The sequence below is a fragment of the Oryza sativa genome, chromosome 8 (assembly GCF_034140825.1).
Source record: "Oryza sativa Japonica Group chromosome 8, ASM3414082v1".
NCBI classification, from domain to species: Eukaryota; Viridiplantae; Streptophyta; class Magnoliopsida; order Poales; family Poaceae; genus Oryza; species Oryza sativa.
In genome coordinates, this window is record NC_089042.1 from 25754106 (window position 1) to 25765631 (window position 11526).

Consider the following 11526-nt stretch of genomic DNA (forward strand, 5'->3'; position numbering starts at 1 on the left):
TCCTCACATATGTATACTATTTATTACATGGAATTCAAACATATAAATAAAACCTCAATATTTATCAAGATAATGTTGCCACAAGTGCTCCACTAGGTCTTCACGTAGCTGATAGTGAGTTTCGTCGTCCCTTATTTTTTTGTGCATCTGGATAAAATTATCAAGATCAGGTATTTCATCGTGGGACACTCTGACATTTTCTCCTCCCTCTGGGAACCGTTCTTCCCAATCAACTTCTCCCTCATCTTCAATAATCATGTTATGCATGATAACACAAGCTTTCATGATGTATCCCAGAGTCTTTTCATCCCAATGTCGAGCTGGCCCTCGAACAATGGCAAATCGAGCTTGCAGAACCCCAAAAGCTCGTTCGACATCCTTCCTTACTGCTTCCTGTGCTTTGGCAAAATATTTCCTCTTGTTGCCATGTGGTTCTGGTATGGTCTTCACAAATGTGGCCCAAGAAGGATATATGCCATCAGCAAGATAATATCCCATCATATAATCGTGTCCATTTATACTATAGTTCACTTCAGGAGCCTTGCCTTCAGCTAGCTTTGCAAATAGCGGGGATCGATGAAGTACATTGATATCGTTATGAGACCCAGGCATACCAAAAAAAGCGTGCCAAATCCAGAGATCCTTTGAAGCAACGGCTTCTAAAATTATTGTAGGCTCGTGCACGTGCCCTTGGTACATACCGTGCAATTCTGTAGGGCAGTTCTTCCACTTCCAATGCATGCAATCTATGGAGCCTAACATACCGGGGAAACCTCTGTCCTCCCCAAGTTCAAGTAATCGAGTTGTATCGTTCTCATTGGGTGATCTTAAGTATTCATGTTCAAAAACTTGTACAACTGCTTTCACAAACCTTCTCAGGCTCTCTATAGCGGTACTTTCTGCAATACCGAGATATTCATCCAAAGCATCTGCTGCTATACCATAAGCCAACTGACGCATTGCTGCAGTGACCTTTTGGTGACAACTGAACCCAATTAAACCAGCTGCATTTCTCTTCTGCACAAAATAGTCATCGTGATCCTCTACTGCATTCATTATGCGGAGAAACAGAGGCCTGCTCATTCTATTCCTGCGAATCATAACTAATGAGACATGCATATCTATGCATATAACAAAAATAAATTATATAAAATTTACTTATACAAACCTGCGCCTGAATAAAACTGGGCCATAGGTAGGATTATCGGAAAAGTAGTCTTGGTATAATCTCAAGTGCCGTGCTTCTCTGTTGCGATCAATCACTTCATGTCCCATGACTGACCCACCATGTCTTGGTGCATTGACAGAGTGCCAATAGCTATGGACGATTTGTGCCGTGGCAAAAAAAAATCATCGTCATCGTCAGACGATGATTCATCCACGAGCTGTTGAAACGAGGAGCGAGGTCGACTCATCTTGGATCAAATCAACTGCCAAACCATTATTCATCACAATAAATTAAGTTTTTCCCCTTGCGACGTTGTCAGATCAAATTAAAAAAAAATGTGATTGGCCTTCCGTTTTTCCAAATATTTATTCATCATATCAAATTAAGTTTTTTTTTCCATCAAGACATTGTCAGATCAGAAACATAAAAAAAGGAAATAGAACAAAGTAAAAAACATGGTTGCTAGCAAAATTTTGCTACTCACGCACTGCACAAGAGCTTGTGCCTGTCACCAATCGTTGCTGCTTGCTGCAGTTGCCTGATTAAGTGAGGTGCTAACGTCGCCGGCCCTGACAGAGGAAGAGCTCTGATTGAGTGAAGTGCTAACGCCGCCGGCGCTGACAGAGGAAGAGCTCTATGTGCGTCTATAGCACTGTGTCCTTCGATCAATTTCGTATATCGCTGCGTCTGATATATAACCTCGCCAACGGTATCAGTTGCGATCTCGCGCGCGACTAGGATGAGCAGCCATCTCCTTCCGTCCGCGTGCGTCGCGTCGACCATGCCCATTCCCCTCCGCATCCGCACGCCGCGATCTCCTCCTCGCCTCTCACGCGCGACGCGATCTCCCCCTCCGCTCTCGCCTGTGATTTTAACGAGCAGGTAGAAAATTAGTTGGGAAGGGCCCACTAATGATGATGTGGAAAAATTTTAAATTTTTGGGAACCAAATTTTAGTCATCTATTGGAGAAGAGGGTGTATTTTAGGCTAAATATGTTTTTGGCTGTCCCCAATACAGGATTTTTGGGAGTTTAATTTTAGTCATCTATTGGAGATGCTCTTAAAGACGAAAATGAAGATGAAAATTAAGTTTTTTTTATGTAAAATGAGGTGATATTAATATATGATTGATTGAGTTTTAATTATTACAAACTTGAAAAATAGATTAATATATGATTGTTGGAGAAAAGAACGGAACCTTAATCAAACTTATCCACATTGAAATCGGTTTAGTTAGATCATATCGACCGACGAATCAATTTTCCCTTGAGCGTGCCCTGTTCATCGATAGATCAATCGATCGATCGCCATACGTGCAACACGAACATGCTGGCCTCCGGTTTCGTCGAGTGCAAGCTCGACTATCTGGAATCCGAGAAGATCGCCATCGACGATTCGTTGCCAGAAACGAAGGTCTCGGCCGGGGAGCACCATGCGCGGATCCGTCTCTACCCGCGTGGGATCGAGGGTGGCCATGGCGAGCACGTCTCGATCTTCATGTTCATCGATGACGTCGACGACGATGACCCCCGGATCGACGCCGCCGTCTTCGAGGTCTTCTTGACGGACAAGCATGGCGCGCCGTCGCCGCAGCACGCGAGGAGGAGCACGGAGGTCGGTCGTCGGCGAGGCCGGCGGCACGCGCGTCATGGGGTGGCACCGCTTCATCAGGCGGGGCGACCTCGAGTCGTCCCACGTGGTCGACGGCGTGGCGACGTTCGTGTGCGGCCTCGTCGTCCTGCGCGACGACGACGGCGACGATCGCCGGCGGTGGCGGCCGTGCATAGCCGTGCCGCCCCCCAACCTGGCCGCGCATCTCGCCGGCATGGTTGGGCTGCCCCGACGGCTCGGACGTGTCCTTCTCCGTCGGCGGCGAGACGCTCATCCACGCGCACCGCGCCGTGCTCGCCGCGCGGTCGCCGGTGTTCAGGGCGGAGCTCCTCGGCTCCATGGCGGAGGCCACCATGCCGTGCGTCACGCTGCACGACATCGAGCCGGCGACGTTCAGAGCTCTACTGCACTTAGTCTACACCGACGCCTTGCCAGCGAGCTCCACGTCGTCTTCGACGGCGGCGGCGGCGGTTGAGTTCTTCCGAGGATTGCTAGCGGCGGCGGACAGATACGCGCTCGATAGGCTGAAGCTCATGTGCGCTCAGAGCACCCACAATGATAAAGGAAGTTGTTCTCTATAAAACATGTGCATCTCAGCAATAGACTAGATTAATAGTAAACCACTTTAAGGGCACCCACAATGGTTATCTATAGGCTCTCTATAAGAGATCCATGTCAGCATATTTTCCTACTTAGAAGAGATTAAATGAAGAGAGAGAGCAAAGCTATCTACTAACCTGGAGATAGTCTATAGAGAAAAACGAGGCAATGTATTAGAGAGCTATAGATACCCATGTAGACATACTATTGAGATGGTTTACTATTATTCTAGTCTATTGCTGAGATGTACATGTTTTATAGATAGCACCTTACTTTACCATTGCGGGTGCTCTAATAATATGTCTACATGGGTATCTATAGCTCTCTAATCCATTGTTTCGTTTTTCTCTATAGACTATCTCTAGGCTAATAGATAGTTTTGCTCTCTCTTCATTTAATCTCTTCCAAGTAGAAAAATATGCTGACATAGATCTCTTGTAGAGAGTCTATAGATAACCATTGCGGATGCACTCAGAAGCTATGGGAGATCGTGTCGGCGGAGACCGTCGCGGCGACTCTGGCTTGCGCGGAGATGCACAGCTGCACGGAGCTCAAAACTAGATGCATCGACTTCCTCATGAAGGACAGCAACTTCAAGAAGGCAGCGGTGACAGATGACTACCTGCATCTTTATGCAGAGCTTCCCGTTAGTGATCAACGAGATAAAGGCACGGCTCCAGGCTTGAGACTTGAAATAGGTAGCAGTGTTGCACAAGAGATCATGTTATCTTGATATAGTGAATTGTTCTTTTATTATATCTTGATATAGTGAATTGTTCTTTGGGTATTTCATTGAACGGATTACAGAATCATGGATAAAAGTGGGGGCATCCATCCTCCACACTCTACTAGTATAGTTGACTATTGGCTATTAGTCCATATTATAGGTAACATTTCTAATAAGTTAAGTATAAGGTTGGCTCTACCTTTTCTCTTCTCCCTCTTTCTCTCACTATGAATTTAATGTAGTAAATATTTTGGAGCGTGTTCATAGCTGGCTTTTGCATAAGAGCCAACCCTTCTCAATTTTATTTATCTCTCTTCCACATAAGTTTATAGTTGGCTTATGGCCAATTATTATCCTTGCTCTTAGAGCTCTGTTGCATGTCGTGTACATTGACGCCTTGTCACCCGGAGCCTCTTCGGCGCCTACAATGACGAGGACTAAATTGTTTGAGAGTTTGGTAGTAGCATCTGACAAATATACATGCTCGATAGACTAAAGATCATGTGTGCGCTCTAAAGCCATAGGAGAGTGTATCGGTGGAGACCGTCGCGATAACTTTGGCTTGCAACAAGATGCACAACTACACGGAGCTCAAAGCCAGGTGCCTCGACTTCTTCATGGAAGAGAGTAACTTCAGAAAGGGAGTGGTCACCGACGACGTTACTTTTATCTTAGGCAGAGTTTTCCACTAGTGATTGACGAGATAAATGCATAGCTTGAGAGTTGAGACCTGAAATATATAGCGCAAGAGAGCAGTTAAGTTTGATATAAATTGTATTTATAATATTTTGCCATGTTATTATCATAGATATACTTGTTCTTGGATGTTGAAGTCTCTTAAAGCTGGTAAGCGGCAAATCCATGGCAGTCTCCTTTCATCTCGATCTCTGGTAATTTTACCCTAGAAGAACAACGTTCACGTAGTAAAGTGACAGCTGAACGCCGCACATCGGAAACAATTCAGTTTTCAGAATTGAAAGTTTGCTTTGAAGCAGCTGAAAATTGTACTGTTTCTTCACAGAACCTGATACAAATCATTTCTAACACATCAAAAATCATAATTCTACACTAAATCTACCCAAATTCACCAAAAAAAACTAATTCTGCGAGGAAAAGCTAGCTCTAATTCATCCAAATTCCAGATCACACATTCAAACAAAATTCAAATGCACCGCTAACGGCAGATGCAGATGAATGAATGGCTTCTATAGAGTTGAGATGCACTTGATAGTGTAGTGGCAAGAGTTGTGTGGTTTCAACTCTAAGGTTCTGTGTTCCGAACACGCTCATAATTTCTTCTTAAAAAATGTTTGGAGGGATGTCTCTTCCTCTCATTTTTTTTCTTCGAAATGCATCGCCTTATCCATAGCACTTGGAATCATGCACACACACTAGATTATTATTACGAGTATATCGCTGCATGCAGCATGCTGTGTAGTATACTAGCTCTAGTATAAGAGCTCGTTCAGATTGGTGTCATTTTGAACCATATCATTTTTTGATAAAATCGGCAAACATGTGGATGTATTTAGTTTAGGGATAAGTCCACATTAGCCCCCCCTCACCTATTGCATTATCTAAAACTCACATTTAACTTTTAAACCGAATATAACTCACCCCTCAACTTTCAAAACTGTCTAATTTACACCTCTTCGTTCCCGATGAAGGTGGTTTTTGCCCATGCGGCGATGAGCCGACACTCCGGTCAACCAACAAATAAACAGAAAAGAAGATGGACCCACCGTTCATTCTCATTACCTTCTCTTTCTTCTTCCTCCCCTCTTCTCTCTTCATCCTACCAGATCGGAACTCGCCGCCCTGCAGAGATGGGGTGGGGAGGATTTGCAAGGAGAGCTAAATAATCAATCATTATTTCCTTAAGCTATACTGTATATGCTGCTAGCTCTATACATTCTTGATTCGTGATTACTCCTTTTGTTCTACAGCTAGCACTTGCATCATGGTCATGGGAGAAGAATACCCTAGTAGTAGTGGATGCAGTAGCGTGTATGAGCAGTAGGTGAGCTCTCTGTAGTCTTTGTGGCCAGATTCAGCGACGCCGACCTCGTTGTAGCCGATCCGCGCTCTAGGGCCAAGGTGGGTATGAAGCCCACGGCCGTGCTCATTGTGCTCTGTCCCCCGCACACTGCACTGCTATCGACGCCTTGCCGCTGCTCCTTCCCTGAGCCGCACCTGCACATGTACTGACGCACATGGCAGCCGCTCGCCGCTGTTCCGTCCCCATGCCGTCGGCGCGCGTCGCAGGCCACAACATCTCGCCGCCTCTCCCACAACCAACCATAGGCCTGACATGTAGCATTTGTACAGGTGGCATGCCCTGTGACTTCCACGTGTACCAAAACCAGCACAATACCACTCAAGGGGTAAAGTGTCCGGCATTGATAGTTAAGGGGTATCAAATATCCTGTTTTGTATTTTGAGGGTGTATTTTAGACAAAGTTAAGAGTTGAGGGGTGTAAAATGGACTTACCCCTTTAGTTTATTACTTTTGGTAATACCTAAAGAGTTTTAGCAGTGGGAGTACCTATGCATCTTTCGAAAGATTTTTATAATCATATCACATAGATTTTTAATCTTTGGATTAAAATCCAATAGACATAGTAAAAGGCAAAAGGCAACTAAGAAACAACATAATGGACACTAAATTACCATATATTCAAGAAAAAGACCAAAATCGTTTAGCTAACATATATAATCGATTCTACCGAAATTTAGTAACATACTTGTCAAAATTTTAGCATTGCCAAATTTTAGAAATGTTTATTTTGGCAGCAATCTGAACATGCCCTAAATTCTCCCGTCAGCTAGCTGTTCATCCCCTTGCAACAAACATACGCCGCCGCCCGCCGGCAACATGCTGGCCTCCGGTTTCATCGAGTACAAACTCGACTACCTCGAATCCCAGAAGCTTGCCATTGGCAAGTATTTGCCCGGAATAAGAATCTCGGCCAGGGAGCTTAATGCCGAAATTCAGCTCTTCCCTCGTGGGCTTAAGAGCGACAATTAATGGCGAGTACATCTCTCTCTTCGTGGGGATGAAGAACGACCCCAAAATCAGCGTCATCTTCGAAGCTCTCCTGATGGGCAAAGATGGCGCACCATCATCATCCTCGCACCATGCAGACAGGTGTACGCAGATCATCAGGATCCAATCATCCAACAAAACCGAAGACGACGGCCGATTATTCTGAGTCGTACTTTCTTAGTCTTTTTTTCTTTGGTCTTTTGTTTCCCTTCTCTCTTGGCATAAGTCGGTCTACCTTAATGCGTTGTGTAATGAATATTCTTATCTTCTAATATATTGACGTGCAATCCTTTTGCGCGTCGAGAAAAACGACCGATTATTCTGGCGCTTCGTTGGCTGGTATCGCTTCGTGAAGCGAAGTGCTGTGGATTCGCTCCACGCGATCGACGGCGTGGTCACGTTCGTCTTCGGCCTCGTGATTCTGCGCGACGATCGCCATCACCCCATAGCCGTGCCGCCGCCGAACCTGGGCGGCCATCTCGCCGCCATGGTGGGCAGCGCCGACGGCTCCGACGTGTCCTTCTCCGTCGGCGGCGAGACGCTCATCCGCGCGCACCGCGCCGTGCTCGCCGCGCGCTCGCCGGTGTTCAGCGCGGAGCTCCTCGGCTCCATGGCGGAGGGCACCATGCCGTGCGTCACGCTGCACGACATCGAGCCGGCGACGTTCAGAGCTCTCCTGCACTTCGTGTACACGGACGCTTTGCCACCGAGAGACATACTATCTCCTTCGTTTTTCAAGAAATTGTTCGCGGCAGCGGACAGGTTTGCGTTGGACAGGCTGAAGCTGATGTGCGCCCAGAAGCTGTGGGAAAGCGTGACAGTGGAGACGGTGGCGGAGACTCTGGCCTGTGCCGAGATGCACAGCTGCCCGGAGCTGAAGAGCAGGTGCCTCGACTTCTTCGTTGAAGAGAACAACTTCAGGAAGGTGGTAGTCACTGGTGGTTACCTGCGTCTTATGCAGGGTTTCCCATCTGTTATCGATGAGATAAAAGCGCGGCTTGAGATCTGAAACCTCGAGTTTTCTTCAATGTTTTGATCAGTTTCAATATGCAAAACCTCGAGTTACTATTGTATTCATGCACTTCTCTTTGGTACTCAATGTTTACTTACTGTCAAGTTGTCAGTTCTCTCACCACATAGGTCGGATCGCTCGTGGAATTCTCGGTATAAATGACATTGGAGTTTGAGTAGAAAACTGCGAATAATCATCCATGGCAATATCGTCATGCACTTACCTTCGGGCATGGCTAAAGGACGGCGATCACCCCCATCCCCGCTATACACTCCTCTCCCTCTTTCTCCTTCCCTTCTTCTCTTCATACTACACCATAATTTTTTAAAAAAAAAGAAAATAAAGTTAGAAAAATTTATGTATGAAAATACTATATATAAAAATATTTGAATTCAAATTCAAATTTGGAACGGGTATGTAAACTTTTGACTTATAAATTTTTGTCCTATAAACTTTAGGTGTATAAATTTTAGATGTATAGAAATACTATATATAAAAATATTTGAATTTAAATTCAAATTTGAATCGGGTATATAAATTTTTGACTTATAAACTTTGGATCTCTAAACTTTAAGTGTATAAAATTTAGATGTATAGAAATACTGTATATAAAAAATATTTGAATTCAAATTCAAATTTGAATCGGATATATAAACTTTGAGTCTCTAAACTTTAGGTGTATAAAATTTAGATGTGTAAACTTGAGGTGTACAGGTTGCATAAATTTATTAAAATAGAAAAGTAATGTGGTGTCAAAAAAAAAAAACACGTGAAGGAGGGGGTGATCGCTAGGGGCGATCGATTGCCCGTTAGCCTTTTCACTTACGTTCAGCAATTTCCAATATTGCCACAACAGCCCACAGTAGAATAGAGTAGTCCACGGCCCAACTTTCTCTTCAGAACCCTGTGTGACTAACCGGCCCATTAATACTCAAAATTGTTAGGTTAAATTAGCCTGGAAATGCAAATTATTCCCAACCTGATCTGTTGCTGCCGGCCGAGACGCCGTTTCTCATGGCAAAATTGTCATCCATGGCGTTGTCACGGTTGGTGCCGGATGAAACATGCTGCATATCACACCTAATCCGATTGGAGATCCTTACTTCCATATTACTCGATCTGGGACGCTCAACTTCCAAGCTGTTTCTATCAAGATCCTGAACTTTTGTGTGTTGCAGCATGAAACTGCCAGCTAGCTAGGTAGCTGTGCATCGTTGCATATGTTCATCTTTGACTAGCTTGCATTTTTTTTTATCCACCGATTTGAGTTTGGATTGTTGCCGTTTGTTCGTTTTAATGTGCTTCTGAAGGTTGAACACGGTTTGGTCGATTGGCTCATGTATAATTGCAAACTAGTACTATATTAGACAACTGTCTCTCTCCTGCAGGTCAATTTTCGTTATGCATTATCCAATTTTCTAGATGACCAACTTCGTGTAAGTTTGGTCGAGCTGTTAATTTGGCATTATACGGATATTATTGTGTATAGACGATCGACTAGACGTGATGTCGACTCTGGCTCTGAAGTCTTGAGTACACTCCTCCTAGACAATCATTTGTAGCCATCTATATACTGGACTGATGTATATCAGTAATCAAAACAAGTTCAGGTTTTTTCAAATTCTAGTGTAGATTAGCTGGTGCCATACACATAGGCAGCTTAACTAACTTCATGCTAGCTGGCTAGCTGGCTAGCTGCAGACAAAATTTTGACTGTCTGAACTTATCTTTAGCTACCCAAAGAGCTGTGATGATCTGGTCCTATATAATTAATCAAGAGCTCAAAACTATTAAAGAAAGACACCCATTTAAGATAGGTGATGAATAATCTGATTTTTGTAATAGCTATTTGAAGGTGTAAACGAATAAATTTGCTACAAAGAGAAAAGTATTTCAAGAAAAAAATTATATAAACTTTCTTTGCACAAAGCACACCATGTAGGAGCTTGCAAGCGTGCAAATAAAAACCCATAGTGTGTTTAGTTCACGCTAAAATTGGAAATTTGATTGAAATTGGAACGATGTGATGGAAAAGTTGAAAGTTTGTGTGTAGGAAAGTTTTGATGTGATGAAAAAGTTGGAAGTTTAAAGAAAAAGTTGGGAACTAAACCAGGCCAAAATCAGAAAAGAACATGCTGATATGATTTCAAAATAACCATGCACACACAAGTAACCAAAACCAGACAGAGTTCAAAAGTAGTAGTACTAGTGTATTGGAGTACTGGAGGAGTAGATATTAATACAGTCAGTCATCAGACTGAATGACTGAATGATATGCATGAGGCAAGCTAGGCGCCCAAAACGGCACAGTGTGCAGCCTCCATTTCCAGGCACACAGATGGTCATCAGCCAACCAAAAGCCAAATCATCCAATTGCACAAACACATATGCCATGACAAACAGATGCAGCCGGGAGAGCAGACAGTCATGTCCAACGATCTGAAGCCCAAGCATGCAGACGAGAAAGACGCATCTCATCTTTCCTTCTCTCCGATCTCTCGAAACCCCCACTGAAAATTTGACTGAACATCAGAAGAGAACGAACACTACTAGCTAGCTAAGCAATAATTTCTGCACATGCCCTACGTACGTACTGTACGCACCGAGGAATATCACAGCAACGCAAATGTAGACATAAGCTAGCTAGCACAGCATGGTGGTAGACAGGAACAAAGGAATATCACTGATTGATTTTGCCCAAATGCCATATTGATAGGATTACAATTTGTTTACACACGGTTTCAGTATATTCAGATGAGGATCGATCGAGGAGGGTGAGTTGCAAATAAGCATGCGGCGTGCAGGTTTCGATCTTGGCTGCTGGTCAGTGGGCTCGCGGGCGGCGGTGGCGAAGGCCGATTGATCGCGAGAGCTATCGTTGTTGGGTGTGTCACGGAGGTGATCGGATAGTTGTCTCCATGTGATCAGATTTTCATCTGATTGGCTATACCTGCTGCTGCCATGCATGCATGCAGATCTGAAGAAAACTCGATCTATCTGCCGCAGGTGTGTTTTCGGTGCCCACCGATGGAACAAGGTAGTGTATCAAAAATGATCACCTTGATGTAATTGACGGAGATTAATTAATAAGAGAAATTTTATATTTCTTGAAAAAAATACCGAGGTCCCTAAATTTTAAACTGAATCTTTTGGTACCTCAAGATACTAAATTTTACAATAAAAAATATGATACATTCCGGTACTTTCTTACGGATGGTAAAATTACCCAATTGATAAAGCTTCATTTGGGATCGGCAAACTGGTCAAAGTGATGCAATTTTGTTGGAAATATTCCAACGAAATAGGAGTGCTGTTGAATTGATAGCTTATGTGGAGATTGGATTATGACCGAGTTAGAGCCA

At 44.0% G+C, this 11526-nt stretch overlaps 1 protein-coding gene and 2 pseudogenes across 1 annotated transcript; 2 read left to right on the top strand and 1 right to left on the bottom strand.

Moving 5' to 3' along the window:
* Positions 1–54: 54 nt before the first annotated feature.
* Positions 55–1415, bottom strand: LOC107281968 (protein ALP1-like; annotated as a pseudogene).
* A 1035-nt stretch (positions 1416–2450) lies between these two features.
* On the top strand, positions 2451–4065 carry LOC107276904 (BTB/POZ and MATH domain-containing protein 1-like; annotated as a pseudogene).
* A 2885-nt stretch (positions 4066–6950) lies between these two features.
* On the top strand, positions 6951–8261 carry LOC107276692 (BTB/POZ and MATH domain-containing protein 1). Its single transcript, XM_066303640.1, is given in 3 exon segments — positions 6951–7128; positions 7130–7318; positions 7457–8261. Coding segments are annotated over 3 exon segments (1041 nt in total). The 5' UTR covers positions 6951–6981; the 3' UTR covers positions 8162–8261.
* The last annotated feature ends 3265 nt before the right edge of the window (positions 8262–11526 follow it).